Source organism: Pongo abelii, chromosome 5 (genome assembly GCF_028885655.2).
Source record: "Pongo abelii isolate AG06213 chromosome 5, NHGRI_mPonAbe1-v2.0_pri, whole genome shotgun sequence".
Lineage (NCBI taxonomy): Eukaryota > Metazoa > Chordata > Mammalia > Primates > Hominidae > Pongo > Pongo abelii.
Genome location: NC_071990.2, coordinates 71,098,744 through 71,118,073, shown reverse-complemented (window position 1 = coordinate 71,118,073; position 19,330 = coordinate 71,098,744). Strand labels below are relative to the sequence as shown.

The 19,330-nt window shown below is 35.6% G+C and overlaps 1 protein-coding gene across 23 annotated transcripts in view; it reads right to left on the bottom strand.

Annotated features, from left to right (window-relative positions):
• FAM135A (family with sequence similarity 135 member A) overlaps positions 1–19,330 on the bottom strand; it is a 153,676-nt gene that overhangs the window by 20,109 nt on the left and 114,237 nt on the right. For 12 of the 23 annotated variants that reach the window (XM_054556975.2, XM_054556980.2, XM_024247966.3 and 9 more), the window contains 8 exons: positions 18,419–18,492; positions 16,882–17,036; positions 14,304–16,659; positions 12,593–12,753; positions 7,791–7,882; positions 7,184–7,281; positions 4,645–4,796; positions 2,659–2,769 (listed from right to left, as the gene is read on the bottom strand). In XM_054556975.2, coding sequence (XP_054412950.2) covers positions 2,659–2,769; positions 4,645–4,796; positions 7,184–7,281; positions 7,791–7,882; positions 12,593–12,753; positions 14,304–16,659; positions 16,882–17,036; positions 18,419–18,492 — 3,199 coding nt within the window. 23 annotated transcript variants of the gene reach the window in all.

Here is a 19,330-nt window from a genome sequence, read left to right as displayed (position 1 = left end):
AATTATTCTTGAACAGATTATAAATCTTTCACTGAACTAAAAGGAAAACATAGGTTAATTAATGTTGGTAGGTAGCAAGAAATGTCTTGAACTTCAAAGATAAAGTAGAAAGCAAAAGCACAGCTAACTGTGAGAAATGAAGGGAGCAGTGAAAACCTGATGTTTGAGGAAAGGTGAAAATTTGGGAGAGTGTCTAAGGGAATAGATAGGAAGCTAACTAGAGATAACTAGATAGGGACCTCGTGGACCTACAGTGCTGCTGATTCTGCATGTCTGTGTGATCTTTTTTGGAAGAGCTCAAAGGCTAGGTATAAAAACAGTAATATAGATTTGCAAGATGACTAGGATAGAAAAACAGAGTAATACATGAAAGACAAAAGTAATCCATGAAGTCTCAGACTTGAGTCAGGAAGGGAGTAAAACCGTGAAGGGGAGGGAGACTTAAGAAAATGTAGCAGGAATCGGCCAGGTGCGGCGGCTCACGCCTGTAATCCCAGCACTTTGGGAGGCCGAGGCAGGCAGATCATAAGGTCAGGAGATCGAGACCATCCTGGCTAACACGGTGAAACCTCATCTCTAAAAAATACAAAAAGTTAGCTGGGCATGGTGGCGGGTGCCTGTAGTCCCAGCTACTCAGGAGGCTAAGGCAGGAGAATGGCGTGAACTCGGGAGGCGGAGCTTGCAGTGAGCCGAGATCTCGCCACTGCACTCCAGCCTGGGTGACAGAGCGAGACTCTGTCTCAAAAAAAAAAAAATGTAGCAGGAATCATAAATGAGTCTAAAAAGCAGATGAGAAGGGAGTGAGAGAAAAAGAAGGATAAGACATCAACAGTAACAGAATGGAATGTTGGCTGAAATTTCAGGACTACAGTGTAGCCATGGGTATGAGTTCAACATGGAGTGGAATGAAGGGACACTGGAGTTGAGAAAGGCATGCTGATGCATAATGAATTATCTAAAGGGTTGACTCATCAAATTACCAAAAATGATTCTAGATCTAAGTACGTTAAGATCCAAGAGGAGAATCTTTTCCCAAACATAATCATGTTACAAACATTTGTCAATGTCTTTTTTTTTTTTTTTTTTTTTTGAGACGGAGTCTTGCTCTGTCTCCCAACCTGGAGTGCAGTGGCATGATCTCGGCTCACTGCAAGCTCCGCCTCCCAGGTTCACGCCATTCTCCTGCCTCAGCCTCCCGAGTAGCTGGGACTACAGGCGCCCACCACCACGCCCAGCTAATTTTTTTGTATTTTTAGTAGAGACGGGGTTTCACCGTGTTAGCCAGGATGGTCTCGATCTCCTGACCTCGTGATCTGCCCGCCTCGGCCTCCCAAAGTGCTGGGATTACAGGCGTGAGCCACCACGCCCGGCCGTGTCAATGTCTTTTATTCCCCTGGGATAACCAGGACGTCATTATATTAAAGAAGAATAGATGGTAGCACAGCTTGGATGATACAAGCCTCAAATAAAGTGGTTTTATATGACAGTGGAGGAGTAATGATTGCAATTAGAAATGGAAAGCAAGAGGGCTATTTTCCTTACTTTAGGTGGTACTTAGTAAATGACGAACTGAGCTTCTATAGCAGGTATTACCAAGACATGGCCTGTGAGATTTGGCTACTGCTGTTTTTGAATTAATAAAGTTTGTCTGAAACACAGTCATGCTCATTTGTTTCTGTATTTTCTGTGGTTGTTTTCATACTACAATGGTATTGTTAAGTAGCTGCAAAGAGATTGTATGGCTTACAAAGCCAAAATACTTACTATCCGGCCTTTTTTAAAAAAAAGTTTGCCAACCTCCACTCTATAGCCGGGGGAGTGAAGACATGGGGGCGAGGAGGGGGAAAAAAAATCTGTTTCAGTTACACCTCCACTTTCAGAAGTAAGTGGCAATAACATTCTTTGAAGAAAATAAAGGCAGTCTGTTCCCCTCAAATAAGGATTTCAAAGGACACTGGAAAAAATATGCTGGGAAGATGTATGAGGGTGAATTGAGGCAGATCATAAGGTCAGAAATAAGGTTATTTATAGAGAGTAAAAATGGCAAAGGAGCAGTTGGGAACTTTAGGTTGTAAAGGCCTGGAATATATATGAAAGATGGGGAATATGTTTAATAATTAGTTAATAAGAAATAATAAGATTCATCCAGTAGTGAGAATTGTAGAAAGGATAATCATTAATAGTTTAGTTTCTGACACTTTCAGAAATGCCTGCTAGCCATATAATATAATATAATATAATATAATATAATATAATATAATATAATATGAAGGTAGAAAAACGTGGCAGTTTATAAAAAGAGGTGAGGATTGGGGTGGGAGACAGCTAGAACAGTGGGGACAGGACATGCAGAAACATGGTCTAAAAACAGAGACTAACAAAACTGGCACTGAATTACAAATGTTGAAATTCTTAGGGCAATTTCAAAGTAGCTGTGCAGCTCACAAAGAGAAATACAGTCATGTGAAAAAGACTAAAGAAATCTCTTTCAACTGCTTAGTTTCAGTTGTGAGTTTGCTATTTCATTATTAGGAAATTACAGTAGAATGACACTTTTTTTTAATCACTAGAAAGACATGTTGATAATTTATTTGCTAAATGTTTATTTTTTAAAAAGTTTTCACATGTATATTTTCCAAACTGTTATTATATACTTACCTGCTTTCTTACTAAGCTTATATAAAAAAGTTTGGCGAGGGTCTGAGTGATCTCGACATGTCAGCTGCAAAAGCGAACCTGATTTTTTCCATTTCTGCATAAACCAGAGACCTAGAGAATCATATATGATATAGAAGTATGAAATGAAATATATAGAAACATATGCCAAGATTATTAATTTTAATATATATTTCACTTCAAAAGATGACATTGCCTAAATTAGCATTTTTGTTGGCTAATCAAAAATATATTTGGAAAATATTTCCATGTTCTGATAACATTTATAATAAACATGCATGCTTAGGTTAATTATGAATTAATGGTGGTTGATGGACGGCTTGCTATTTCTATTTCATTCAGTAATGAAATAGATAATAGCATATGAAGAACAAACTGGAAAAATTATACCTTTCAATATATTTGTTCAAATGATAAAGAAGATGAAGAAAAACTTCAAATACAGTAGTAGGTCAAATGCCTATGCAGAATGATCAGTCTATAATTACAGTTTAGTTATGACATAATAGACTAATTGCAAAGTGACCACATCTTAGAATGAAAAATTGTTTAATGTTTTCTAATAACAGCTGAATATCATTTGTTTTATATTAATTATTTTTTTATATTATCAGTAACCCATATTTAAATGCATCTTGCTCTTCAGGAAATTAAGCAAAATTTCAATCACTCAAGCTGGTTTTCAAGACTATGAAATATTCCTTTCCATTTTCATTGCTTCTAATATTAGGGAAACAGGAGAAAAGACTGGGAAAACAATCCTTTAATTGGTTAAATCCGATAGCTGGAAACATATCTGGGAAAAAGTTTAGTGAAGAATGAAATTCAAAGTACTACATTTGATTCATGTTGGGTTCTATTATACATTATTTAAGGACTTCATTTTTCTCATTTCCTCTTTTTCAAACTGTAAAAGTCTAAAACTGGCTGTATTTTTAAATCACCAACTTGAAATGGGATACAGGAAAAATGGTATGGTTTGTCATTAAAAGGAAGTGGTAAAGGAAATAGAAATAAGATTTTCAGGGATCAATGAAAAGAGACAGAGTTAAATATAATTTCTTCTCAATGGGAATCAATTGACTAACTTATAGATCATTTTTGCAAACATCTAAGGGAAAAACCAAGCCAAACAAAAGGCAAATCAAGGCCGGGCGCAGTGGCTCACGTCTGTAATCCTAGCACTTTGGGAGGCCGAGGCAGGCGGATCACGAGGTCAGGAGATCGAGACCATCCTGGCCAACATGGTGAAACCCCGTCTCTACTAAAAATACAAAAATTAGCTGGGTATGGTGGCGTATGCCTGTAGTCCCAGCTACTCCGGAGGCTGAGGCAGGAGAATCGCCTGAACCAGGGAGTCAGAAGTTGCAGTGAGCCGAGATCGTGCCACTGCACTCCAGCCTGGCAACAGAGTAAGACTCTGTCCTAAAAAAAAAAAAAAAAAATCAAAGTACCAAATATTTGTTGACGAGAATATAAATACTAATCAAATTTAGGGTCTTAACATTCATATTAACTTCTTTAGAAATTCTGAATCACCTTCTTAAAAATTATATTCTCATATCTCTTTACTCTTTTTGAACCAAAATTAGCTAATATTCTATATCAAATGTTATAACTTTATAATGTATTAAATGTAGGTGTTTGTTATCTGTTCAAGTAATGGGGTGACAAAACTGTTTATAAGATAAAACTTTACTAAAAATATTTTGGATTTAATGAAAAAAAGAAAAAAATGCTCTTGTGAATTTTGACAAATACCATCTCAATATAAGAAAAGCCATTCTCCAAAATGACTTTTATCAACTTATTTCATGTGCATAACAAAACAGAAAATTAGCTACATTTTTTGTTTCACGAAATGTCCAGTATGTGACAAATTGGTTCTAAAATAAACATCAGAAAATACTAAGTTCATATTTTTCTCCCTATTCCATATTTTTAATACAGAACAATAAAACTTTTTACCTGTATTAACAAGAGCACTGCTGTTGTAGAGTGTACCAAGGTGAGGTCCAGAAAGAGACAGAAAGGTATGAAGTTTGTTGAGGTAATATTTAAACCTTGGCCTTGTAAGCACTGAACGAATTATTAAATTGCCCAACGAATGTCCAATAAAGCTTTAAGAGGAAAAAAAAAATTATTTTTCTCACAGCATTAGTTTTAGAAACAAAAATCAAAGCTGATCCACTATAAAATGGATGTGAATACTAACAATTTGAAAATTTCTAATGTTGTAAAAGTATAGTGATACTTTGAAATGATATACCACATTTTGAAGGAAAAAATGTACGAATGTATAGAAGATCCTCATTATTACATAATTTAAATGTTTATAGAAACAACATATTAATCTGAAAACTTTTACTCATAGTTTATAACTGCTTAGATATAAATACGTACTAAAGATAATATAATGACTAGATTACATATTTGCCTTCTTAGGTACATACACAAATTATTTACTTATTAATTCATCATTTCAAACAAAATGATGAATTTGTATTTATAAAGGACAACTTGGAGAAATTATATATCTGTTTCTCTTATTCTCTAGTCTATACTTCAAAGATGGACAGTTTTTGACTAACAATATTTTCAAGGCATAGGTAAAATATGTGCATTTTCCTACTATAAATCTTCAATTATACAAAAAGAATAATATTTATGTAGCTAGCACTTCACTTTTGTTATGAAATGGTTTAAATCAGTGGTCCCCAACCTTTTCGGCACCAGGGACTGGTTTCACTAAAGACAATCTTTCCACAAACAGGAGTTGTGGGGATGCTTTTGGGATGAAACTATTCCAACTCAGGCATTAGATTCTCATAAGGAACACACAGCCTAGATCCCTCGCATGCGCAGTTTAAAATAGGGTTCACAAATCTAATGCTCACCGATGATCTGACAGGAGGCTGAGCTCAGGTGGTAATGCTTGCTCACCCGCCCCAGTGCTCCTGCTGTGAAGTCTGGTTCCTAAGAGGCCACGGACAGGTACCAGTCTGTGGCCCAGGGTTTGGGGACCCCTGGTTTAAATCAAAAGAGCCTGTTTACTTACTGTTGTTTTACAACAGATGGTATAAGATTCCCTGGGGACAATTAGCAGTGAAAGAAGAGAGCTTGAGAGCTGTCTAAACACTGGCTTACACGTATATCTTGCGAGATGCTCAGGACAAACTTCCCTCCCGAACTGAACTTCCTAAAGTAGTGGGGGTGGGAATTCTGATGGTAGCTGACAGTCTACAATCAACCAGATTACACTTTTGGAAAATGATTGATTATAACTGACAATCTAACCTGAAAGACAATACTTTTGAGGAGGAATAAATAAGTTGAAATATTATTTTTCTCATCATAAAATAAATGAATAAAAGCTAAACAAGATTTTAAGATCCACAAATGAATAATTACAACAAGAAAATAATCTCTTCCTCCAAACAACAAACCTGAACCTTCTCCCATATTTTAACAGAATTCTGTTTTTTAAAAAATGACTTTAGGTAACTGCTTATCTCTCTTCTTATTCCCTGTACTTCAAGTTGGAAACAAACTGTCCAAAAGCTTACAGTATGCAGAACCAGCTTCTTCCTCTAACCTAGTTAGGATATGAATATAGTCACAGTTTATTCTACCCTTTTGGAAACAAAGACTCTTCTCTCCTACATCTATTAACAAGATCTAATTAAATAATGAAACCCATATTGGTGTAATCATCATGTCTTGCTTGTGGAAAACTGACTCACAAAAGTATACAGTAGTCATAAAATCTGGCTGGGCAATGTGGCACACGTCTGTAATCCCAGCACTTTGGGAGGCCAAGGTGAGAGGATCACTTGAGCTCAGGAGTTCGAGACCAGCCTGGGTAACACGGTGAAACCCCCATCTCTACAAAAATTAGCTGGACATGGTGGTGCATGCCTGTAGTCCCAGCTACTTCGGGGGCTGAGGTGGGAGGAAAGCCTGAGCCCAGGGGGTTGAGACTGCAGTGAGCCGAGATGGCGCCACTGCTCTCTAGCCTGGGTGACTGAGCAACACCCTGCCTCAAAAAAAAAAAAAAAAAAAGTATACAAACTTTGAAAGTATTTTTGTTGCTTCATATGCATATACCATATACATATGTGTAACTCACAGAGCCTACACTTCTTCCACTTAAAGTGTACAATTCAATGTTTTAAAATATATTCACAGAGTTGTAACTCTCACTATAATCAATTTTAGAACCTTTTTTCCACCTCAAAAAGAAATCCTATATCCTTTAGTTATTCCCACCATCCCCCATCTTTCCCAGCTCTAAGCAAACACTAACCTACTTTTTTCTCTACAGATATGCTTTTTTGGACATTTCATATAAATCTTTTCCTAAAATCTTTACTTTTTTTCACTATAAATTAATTTGAGTTGTAGTCTCCTATATTTCAGAATAGGACAACCCTACCGCAAATTCTGTTTAACTTTTCTATAATTCATAGAAATATAAAAATAAATTGCATAATATTAAAGAAGATACCTTATTTTTGAGACTGTTAGACTATATATCTGAATATACTGTATTATCTCATCCAAAAGACGATCAGTCATGCTATCAAAATCAGCAAAAGTATCATTCTAAAAAGAAAGCAAAGCACATACATTGTATTTGGGAATATGTATAATCACATGAAAAACTAACAATATAAACATTATTTTTAATTTAGGCACTGAAAATATGGTTAAGTCCAATGTTTTTTAGAGAAGTTAGTGAGTGTAATATTTTTTATATTAAAACGAGCAAAGACAGTAAATTTCCAGGGGAAAAAAAGGTTCAGTGTTCTTAAAATACTTGCATTATTTGTTTGTTTAGCTCACTACCAGTATGAAACATAAGATGTTTACAATGGTTTAATTCATGAAATATTTCTATAGAAATGTGAAATTCTAGAAATATTTCATATGTGAAGCGATCATAAGTCAAAATGTAAATCATATATATTTCCTTTGGATATACATTTATATTAAATTTCATATAAATCAGAAAAATTATTTCAACTATTATAGGCATTTTGTAGTAAGGCAAAATTTAGGTAGAAACTGGTACAAAAATGTTTGTTTTCACTGAAAACACTGTCATATTGTACCTGATTTCTCTCAGACATAAGAAAATCAATTCTTCCTCCAGGCAGTCCAAGTTCAATGTAAGTTTTTACTAATCGGAGATCTGCACTGTTTCCTAAAAAATGAAAAATGATGTTTAAAGGATGAGATAAAGTAAAAGGTACAAAATACACTATCACATATTTTTACAGTTTTTAGAGACAAGCTTATGGCCTATGCCATTTGTGAATAGACAATATACAATGAGATAGAGTTCTCAATTTTTATGTCAAAGCTGATTTCTATTAGCCAGGCAATGTCAATTCAACAGTTTTTTTTTTTCTTTTTTCTTTCTTTTTTTTTTTTTTGAGATGGAGTCTTGCTCTGTCGCCCAAGCTGGAGTGCAGTGGCATGATCTCGACTCACTGCAACCTCCGCCTCCCAGGTTCGAGCGATTCTCCTGCCTCAAGCTCCCGAGTAGCTGGGACTACAGGTGCATCCCACCACGCCCAGCTAATATTTTGTATTTTTAGTAGAGATGGGGTTTCACCGTGTTAGCTAGGATGGTCTTGATCTCCTGACCTTGTGATCCGCTGGCCTTGGCCTCCCAAAGTGCTGGGATTATAGGCGTGAGCCACCGTGCCTGGCCAATAGTTTGTTTCTTAGGTGGTTTTGGTGGCTTTCACTTTTCTACCTAACAGTGTATTTATTTATCAAACTGTTAGCACATCACTTTGGTGACTCCTGGCTACAGTAGCTATAAATGGTGCCTTACCATCACCATTCTAGGTAATCATACAGCAAACTGTGAATGCATTTTAGATTTAATCTGTTAACCTTCCTTTGGTGATACTGGCACAGACTGAGAAAAATAAAAATCCATTTAAATATCTAAGAAAGTTTATTTTAATAATTATTAACTCAAAAGGCATCTACACATATACTTGCAATACAGATATAAGACACAAGTGTTCTTCAAAAAGTTCATGGAAAATGCATCATAAAAAAAACTACGTATGGGTTTCAAAAATTTTTTACACCAAAATAAACACATACTAATTTGTTATAACATGTTTGAATAGAATCTGGCTTGAGGCACTAAGAAGGATAAGAAATCAGTTTGAGGCTGGCCACGGTGGCTCACGCCTGTAATCCCAGCACTTTAGGAGGCTGTGGCGGGTGGTTCACGAGGTCAGGAGATCAAGACCAGCCTGGCTAACACAGTGAAACCCTACTAAAAATACAAAAAATTAGCCGGGCGTGGTGGCAGATGCCTGTAGTCCCAGCTACTTGGGAGGCTGAGGCAGGAGAATGGTCTGAACCCGGGAGATGGAGCTTGCAGTGAGCCGAGATCGTGCGTGCCACTGCGGACGGAGTGAGATTCTGTCTCAAAAAAAAAAAAAAAAAAAAAATCAGTTTAAAAAGAAACCTTATCAAACAACATGAATTCTACTAAAATGGAAGCAAGAACAAACATCAAACTTATGGTGAAGCTTCAGTGGAAGAATGGTGAAATAACGGAGGCTTTACAAAAAAGTTTATTGGGAAATGCCCCCAAAGAAATCAGCAGTTTACAAATGGGTAACTTGTTTAAAGAAGGGAAAAAACAATGTTAAAGATGAAGCATACAGCAGTAGACCACCCACATCAATCTGTGAGGAAAAACTTCATTTTGTTCACGCCCTAATTAAAAAGGACCGACAATTAACAGCACAAACAATAGCTGACATCTTAGACATCTCAATTGGTTCAGCCTACAGAATTCTGACCGAAAAATTAAAGTTGAACAAACTTTCCACTCAATGGGTGTCAAAACCATTGTGCTCAAATTAGCTGCAGACAAGAGCAGAGCTTTCAATGGAAATATTAAACAAATGGTATCAAGATCCTAAAGCATTTCTTCAAAGAATTGTAACAGGAAATGAAACATGGCTTTACCAGTATGATCTTGAAGACAAAACACAATCAAACCAATGGCTATCAAGAGGTAGAAGTGGTCCAGTCAAAGCAAAAGTGGACCAGTTAAGAGCAAAGGTCAAGGCAACAGTGTTTTGGAATGCTCAAGGCATTTTGCTTCTTGACTTTCTGGAGGACCAAAGAATGATAATATCTGCTTATCATGAGAGTGTTTTGAGAAAATCAGCCAAAGCTTTAGCAGAAAAATGCCTGGAAAAGCTTCACCAGAGAGTCCTTCTCCATCATGACAATATTCCTACTCATTATTCTCATGAAGAGGGCAATTTTGATGAGAAATCATTAGGCATTCATCTTACAGTCCTGATTTGGTTCCTCTGACTACTTTGTTTTCTTATCTTAAAAACTCTGTAAAGGGGAACCATTTTTCTTTGGTTTAATGTGTAAAAAAGAAGGCACTGACATGACTAAATTCCCAGGACCCTCAGTTCTTGGAAATTTACTAGAATGGCTGGTATAATTGCTTACAAAAGTGTCTTGAACTAGACAGAGTTTACACTGAGAAATGAAGTTTATATTTCTATTTTTATCTTTTAACTCCATTTTTCCACAATTTTTGTTTGTTTATTTGTTTGAGACAGAGTCTCACTCTGTTGCCCAGGCTAGAGTGCAGTGGCTCAGTCTTGGCTCATTACAACCTCTGCCTCCTGGGTTTAAGTGATTCTCCTGCTTCATCCTCCCAAGCAGCTGGGATTACAGGCTGGCCAGCACCATGCCTGGCAAATTTATTTTTCCACATTTTTTCTGAATTCCTCTCATATATAAATATATAAATAATTATCTTCAAAAATAGTTTAGTGGATTCCTTCGGTTTACTAACAATATAAGCATGTCGTTATAAACTGCTGAATTTTTATTTTACCTGATATTTATCTTTTAGAATTTTATGATTTAATGCATTGACAGAGATAATTGTTTTATTCTTCATTTTAAAAGGCGTACCTCTAATATTCACCACAAACTATAAGTTTTCTATAGGCTCGAAATATATATGCTTAATCACATTAAGGAAAAGACTAATCCTATTGAGATCGAAGTTTTGTGCTTACTTGTAATAATTAGGAATGGATATTAAATTTTATAAAGTTTCTGACTTGAATTGCTGATGTAGGGTATTTTATTACTGAAATTTCTTATACTTACTTATCCTTCCATTCTGGGAAATAAACCTTATTTGTTATAGTAACTTACTCTAATATATTAATTCCAAGTGCTAGAGTTTTGTTAAATATATTTGAGTTCATTAAGTTTTTTTTTTTTTTTTTTTTTTTTTTGAGACGTAGTCTTAGTCTGTAGCCCAGGCTGAAGTGCAGTGGCGCGATCTCGGCTCACTGCAAGCTCCGCCTCCCAGGTTCATGCCATTCTCCTGCCTCAGCCTCCGGAGTAGCTGGGACTACAGGTGCCCGCCACCACGCCCAGCTAATTTTTTTGTATTTTTAGTAGAGACGGGGTTTCACCGTGTTAGCCAGGATGGTCTTGATCTCCTGACCTTGTGATCCGCCCGCCTCGGCCTCCCAAAGTGCTGGGATTACAGGTGTGAGCCACTGCGCCCAGCCCATTAAGTATATTTATGTCAGATTGGTCTACTGTTTTTTGGTAGCAGGTGTTGGTGTGATATCTTTATTGGATTTGGTAACAAGGTTAGGTTAACCTTAAGGAATAAAATGGGCTGCCTTCTATCTTTTTCTCCATTGTTCTAGAACAATTTATGTAACATAGGGATTATTTGCTTCTTAAAATTTTTAAAAAAGAATTTGCCAGAGATTCTACTGGGTCCAGAAGTCTTTCTTGGGGGATAATTCTTTGAAAACTTTATTGTTTGGGGGGAGAGAAGAAAAGTTAGCATTGAGAATATTTTATTTCTTGAGAGTCTGGTTATTTTTTTTTTAAAGAAAAATCTCCAATTTTATGACAATTTAGTACCAGGGACATTTGTTTAATATTTTCATAATCCATAAAAATCTAGTTTGTTGCTATAGAATCTCATTATAATACAGTAATATTGCATTGTTCTAGAGATATTTGGCATCTTCTAACAGTTCCTACATCTAGAAAAAAACTGTTGAGTAACCAAAACAGCTGTCATAAAACCCCAGCACTAAAGCCAGGTACCTGTATTTATAATTTAATTTTTATAACTTAATTAATGAAATTTTTAACTTCTAGAAATACGGATTTTTCTAGCACACAAAGTTTAAAGCAGCCAGGTAAAAGGGAACCAGAAAGACTATCAAAGGGAGACAAAATAACTGCCATGAGGTGACAGCTGGCAAAACCAACAATAAGAGAGAAGATAAAAAAAAAATCCACTGAGTTCATGTCCTTTGCAGGGACATGGATGAAGCTGGAAATCATCATTCTCAGCAAACTAACACAGGAACAGAAAACCAAACACTACATGTTCTCACTTCTAAGTAGGAGTTGAACAATGAGAACAAATAGACATAGGGAGGGGAACATCACACACTGGGGCCTGTCGGGGGGTGACTAGGGGAGGGATAGCATTAGGAGAAATACCTAATGTAGATGACAGCAAACCGCCATGGCACGTGTATACCTATGTAACAAATCTGCATGTTCTGCGTATGTATCCCAGAACTTAAAGTATAATGAAAAAAAAAATCCCAAATTAAACAAAATGTTGGCACATAAGTGTCAGTTCCATGGAAAATTTACTTACGAAGGAATCTAATATTACACTTAGGATAAGTAAAATTAAGCATATTTCTGTTTCAGAATGCATTTAAGATTCAATTAATTTAAGCAATTAAAAAGTCTTTTTTTAGTTCAAAGACTAAATGAAACTAAATGAGATCTATTAGGAAAAAAATATATTGAGTTGCTCTAGGTTACATCCATAGATGTCACATACCATCTAAACCGTGCACACAGACAATCAGATGTACTCCATCTTCAGAACCATCCTCTTCTTCTACGCTAAAATAAGGTACTGAGGATGCCAGCAGAGGAACTTCACTGTACATGAACCCAGGAAGTTTTAGTAGCTTCAGTTCTTCTTTTGCCTGAAGGAAGCTGAAGTAAAATACAAAAGACACTCTTTATTAAGGATCATATTCAGTTGTTAGAACCCTCCTGAATTTAGAGAATTGTAGAAGTGGAAACCCAACAATATTTGGTTTTAAAACCGTGAAAATATGTGGCATCACCTAAGTGATTTAGAAATCAGAGAGTAATTTTCTTTATTTTTTGCAGTACATAGTCTATCAAATACAATGAACACTTTAAACCTGAAATCACTTGAAAATATTCTTTTAAACTTGAAATCAACTCTAAGAAAACATTCTGAGTGAAGTTATACTTTCTGCAAAATTTAATACTGTATGCACAGAAAAGCTGGGAGAGGGACTGGAGAAGTGATAATCTGATGTTTATCCTGTAATGAAATCTTATCCCCTTTGCTCCTTTTTAATCTTGCATAAATGGAAGGGAAGGAGTGATTTACAAAATGTAACAGTGAGAATGGAGTTACAGTATTTAGCAGATTAGGTTATTTGTATTTTTCTCTAAAAATACCAATAAGAAGGAGCAGAATGAAGAGGGGAATGTGACTACATACAATTAGTGGTATATACTTGTTTGCAATGACTGACAATCTAACCAATTTGGGGATTGCAAACATCAAAAATTATTAACTATTTAACATACATCATTTGGACTGACAAAGTGAAGCTGGAAGAGGAACCTGATGAACACTAAACTGAGTAGGATAAGCTGGCCAAAAATATGTAGAGTCTATATTAGAGATCATTGCTTTCTGATGACTCAGACAGTCTGAAGTAACCAGACAGTGATATAAACTTTATTTTCCCTGCATATTACAATTTTTTAATTGGCTATTGTTACCTCAGTGGTTTCACTAGCTTTAGACACTATGTATCTTAATTTCTGTGTATAAATCAGAATAATCTGGGAACTTAAAAAATCTCTCTCTATATATACATGCCAAGATCTCTTACCCCAAATATTATGACTCAGTCTGGCTGAGGCAATAGAATATTTTAAGAACCAGTACACGCTGGTAAACCTGTATCATACCCATATTTTTCTGGATATTTTACTGGTACATGAAATCTCAATTCTGGAAACCACTGACTTAGCTGAAGGCAATCAGCATCTGGTAAGTTTAAGAAGTTTCCACTACCCTGTTACTCATTTAACTAATATTATCCTTATTTCCTAGATAAACTCATAAAACTTGGCTTTTGTCTGGAAGTTAATGGAGGAGAAATGAGGGACTGATGAAAGAAGGGTTTTAAGCTCAATTATTCCATACTTCTAACACAAAACTACCATTGGAAAATCTGTATCAGAAATGTCTATCCTATAGAACAGCAGAACAGCACGATCATTCAGGAACCATAGGTCTGTCTGGCCAAGGGTATATTATGTTTATTTCTCCATTTCGGATAGTCATCAAAGCAGCACTTTTGTATTACAGAGTATTACAGAAACCAGATAACAAAATAGACACTCAATTCTTTAGCACTATCTATGATTATATATATATATATGTATATATATGTATATATTTAGCAGCAGGTACTATTATATTCCATACTTACGCTTGTATTTGAGGTTTTGGTGAACTCATATACCAGGAAATTGAAGAAGTGAAGTTGTAAGAAGTACTGCTTGGCTGCTTTGTAATGGCATCAAATTTACTTTTGGAAGAATATTTAACATTACAAGGAGACTCTCGTGGTGCAGACGGGAAAGACAAACAACCAGAAGTACAGACAGTAGGCATATTTATACCATCTCTCAGATAGTCACTGTTTATTTTTTCAGATTTTATAAGTCTTTCTTCCATTAGTTCATCTCTGCTTGTATAGTGAGCATTTATTGTTCCATCCAAAGCTGAATAATCTGTTTCTTCATAGTACCCATTTTGAACCATTTGTTGATCCTGCTCTTCCTCCTCATCCTCTTTACCCTGTTCCTGCTGAAGATTACTAATTTCTTTTTCAGAAGTATCCTTCTGAGGGCTAAGTGCATTGCTGTAGCTAACAGCACATGTGTCAGAAATATCCGTACTGCTTTGAGAACCAAAATAATTTTCCACAAGCCCTTGCTTTACTATATCAGTACTGGCTGAAAAAGGATCACTTGTACCCAGATGAGTTTCACTTTCAACTGTAGGGATTTCTGAATACATCTGTTTGAGATTTAATACATCACTATTTTTTTTCATAGTTCTATCTTCACTAACATCTGTATTAGTAGAAATGGAACCTGAAATGACACAAGGAGTGCCTAAACAAATCAGTTTTGAATTTAATGTAATTGCTGTCCCTGTAGAGTTATTAGATTTATGAGGACTCTGGAAGCCTTTACACATAGTATCCAAGTTAGGTTTGGAGCTGCAACTACTTTTCACATCACTGGAAGTATCTTCATCTGAAAAAACAAATTGTAAAGGGTCTTTAATGCTTGAATTTAAGGAATGTATTGCTACAGTTTCATTGTCCAAGTTCCCTGAAAATACAACACTCTGCTGTTGCAAAGTGATACTTGACATTTTAGTATCATCACATTTTGGCAAATCAGTCGTTCCTAGATTTAATACGGTTTTGCTATCATTTAGATGGCATTCAGGTACAACAGATTTCTTAGAATTTTCATCAGGTGACAGTTCATCATCGGAAGGTAAAGAGTTTATGGATGTCAAAGATGACTGTATTTCACTTATAGCACTTGTACTCTCAGTACAATGATTTCCTAATGAAAATTTTACATTATAATCAGGTTTCATCAAAAGCTGAGGAAATAATCTTTCACTATTGTAAGGACCTTGCCCTTGCACAGTTTCAAAGACTAAATCAGTGTTTGGATGTGTCGCAAAAGAACTTGGTTCACTTTCAACACCTGAATCTGAAAATCTAGATGAGGCATATGTGGCATTAATATCTGGTAACTTAATTGTATCTCCACTTACTACAACATGATATTCTTTTGTAGAAGGGGCAGGTAGATTACTTCTTAATTTAGTTAATGATTCTCCAATAGAAAGACACTTTGCTTCTTGCAAAGCTTCCTTTTCAAATGTTATTTCTATAGATTTAGATTTACCATTAGATTCTAAGGACTCAAAGTTGGGTAGTAAATTATCCACAAGTATTTCTTCTTGTCGAAGCTCTGTCCAAGGTCCTAGTTTGACAGTTATTTTCTCTCCACTGAAAGGATCTTTATTACTGGGCTTTATTTCAATTGTTCTAGCTCCCAAAGATGGGGTTGTTTGATGATCACGGCAATCGTCTGATGACCTTCTGGATGCCAGATTGTGTTCCATTTGTGTAATTTCACTATCATCCTGGGAGATATCAAGTTTACCTGAAATGGACAAATTTGCACAAAGATTTAGGTTGCCAGAGTTCAAAGGATCAAACGGGTCTGGTTGCATATTTGCAATATCTGGAGACTTTTGTTCAGTTCTCTCTGTATTAGTTGGCAAACAGCTAGCTTCCTTTTGACTTGTCTGTCTCATGTAGGTCTTTGGGTCAAAATTATATCCACATATTGTGGGATCCAGACCTTCCTTCTGACTATGTGAAGGATTGCCTTCAAAGCATTTAGTGAGATCATTTGATGCCGTACTTTTCAAACATTTGTAGCCTACTAAAACCACAGAATCCTTAGAGTTCTGTTTTATTAATTTTTTTGTGTTTTCAGATTTCATTGTTTTCATAAGCTTAGTAACCTTAACTTTGGATTTATTTGATTCTTCATTCTTTCCTTTCAGAGATTTTGTTAGCTGCTTTTCACCTTCTGTATACCAAATACTGGAGGCACCAGCAGGTCTGACTTTCAACTCTGAGCTAGAAAGTCCTGCTACAGAGCTTTCTTCAGTCTCATATTTATCCATTTTACTGGACTCTGATCTCTGAAGATTCTGAATTCCCATCCAGGGTGCATCTAAGTCTTTTATCCAAAGAAAAAAAGATTCAGGTTTAAAACAAAGTGTGAGAACTCATATGATTAAGACTTCTTTTTCTAACTATAACTTTCTAATATCCTCAAACATAAATAAAACTAGAGACGGAAAAAAACTATTCCACATTAGGGAATGGTTTTATGTATATTAGGAAGAATATACTGAAAACTATACACATAGCTTGTATATTTTAGTTAGATTACACTTACCTTCAGTAACTGAATCTAAATACCTATCTTCAAAGATTATAGGTAATGAATTGAGATCTCCATCTAATTCACTACATTCAATAGGTAAGGGTGGAAGAGAACTGCAGAAGGAAGTATTTTTGATAGCGGTGCACATCTGTAGATGACTCTGAGCACTGAAAAATATTTCTTAAGTCAGATTGTAATTTAGAAAAATTATACCCAACTCCCCTTCGTAGAATCTACCCTTTCCCCTTCCCTCCTCAATTCCTATCCCTCATCTGCAAGACATAACCTTCTTATGAGAGAGCTGCTTGGTCAGCGATAAAAATTGGTAAAATGAAAATGATAGTTTGTTGGCAATAAATTATTGACTTATTAAATTACAGACTGCTAATTATTTATGTAATTCCCATTATATTCTTCCATACTTTCTTACGTTATTTCAAAGTGAATTTCTATGCTTAATGTCTCAACTTCTAAATCTGCTGCAAATCGCATATAAGAGAAATACCAAAAGCTTAACTGCTTAATAATTATTTGATGATAGTGCTGGGAAAAAGACGTGTTTCATTTCTACTGTTTCTACTTAACATATATTGACAAATAAAATTAACAGCTATTTTAAAACAAGATGTATAATTTTCTAATACAAAACAGTTAAAACAGAAAACCCTGTCTTATGGAAAATTTCAAAGAAATCAAAGAATAGTATAAAATACCCCATATACATACCTCCGAACTTCAACAGTTAACATATACCCTTTCTATTAGCACTCACTACCTACCCTGGTACTCTATGATTATTTACAGGATTTTTTTTGTGGTATAATTTATATGCATTAAAATATAAATCTTAGCTGTATGATTTTGACAAATGGATATACGATACAGAACATTTCCATCTACTCGGATGGTTCCCTCATGTCTTCCCAATCCAGCCCAAGTCAATGCCAAGAAAACCATGTCCTGTCTTTTTTTCATCTTACTTTTGCCTGTTCTGTAATTTCATATAAGTAGAATCATACAGTATTCAATTTTTAATGTCTAGCTTTTTTTGCTCAGCATAATGTCCTCAAAATATTCTTTAATGCCAAAGAAAACCAGGACTAAATCTACTCAGTAGGAAAGATAGAAGGCATTTGTTCTGGATATTTTAATTGTAAATCATTTACAATTACAGAAGACAGTATATATGAAAATCTGTAATAAAAAAGGATGAACAAAAGAAATTCTGACCTGTGAAAATAAAGACAGAATATGGCTAATGGAAGGCTACAGCCAAAGCTGTATGAGACTACCAAGATTATGGTAGATCTGATAAAAAGGGAGGGAGGAATACAGTGCATTATGCTTCTTTATATGTAAAGTATGGAACTTTAATGAAGTAACTAATAAGATGAAACCTAATTTGATTATAGATGGGATTTCTGAAATTCAAATTCTCCTAATTTCTTATATTGTTAACACTGTATATTCTGTCACTGATAAATTCTGAGACAGGCATCTTATGTAAAAGGAAATAATATCATTTTAATTTTGAATTTATACTACTCACTGAAGTTCCTGGTATGCAATGGCAGCTTCTCTTGAATGCTCAAAACAAAAGAATGCCTCAGAAAATCTGCGTACCTAAAAAATTCCAAAGGAGAGTATTAATAACATGACGTATTTAAAAAGTCAATCTGGCATCTTATGGTAAGGAGAGAAACTGCCTCCATTAGGCCTTCCATAATCACCCGTCAGAATTAAACTTCCCTTCTCCCTCTTCAGTGTTGCCAATGTATTTTTGTACTGCATGAAATAAATCTGGAAAGCATATATAAATATAAACTATTATGACTACCACCATAGCCTTTACCACCTTTTGTCTTAAAATAAATCACCTCCCCCTCCTAAAGTGTAATGTTCTTTAGAAGAGAAGCTATGGGCCAGGCGTGGTGCCTCACACCTGTAATCCCAGCACTCTGGGAGGCTGAGGTGGGTGGATTACCTGAGGTCAAGAGTTCGAGACCAGCCTGGCCAACATGGTGAAACCCCGTCTCCACTAAAAACACAAAAATTAGTGGGGCATGGTGGCAGGTGCTTGTAATCCCAGCTACTCAGGAGGCTGAGGCAGGAGAATCACCTGAACCCAGGAGGCAGGGGTTGCAGTGAGCCAAGATGGTGCCCTTGCACTCCAGCCTGGGTGACAAGAGTGAAACTCCTGTCTCAAACAAACAAACAAACAAAAAAAAGCAAAGCTATGTTTTGATGACCTTTGCATCCCCACAAAACATGTATCTTGGCATATTACAGAATAAAGTACTTGATAAATACATGTTGAATCTAGCTGAATACTTCTTCCATTATATTTGTATTTTAACCCTTTCATTTTTAATTATGAAAGGAAAGGCGTTGTCAGCTACTGGAGCAAAATTAGGCAACAGGAGCCGGAAAAGATGTCTTATTTGGACAGTACAGAGAGGAG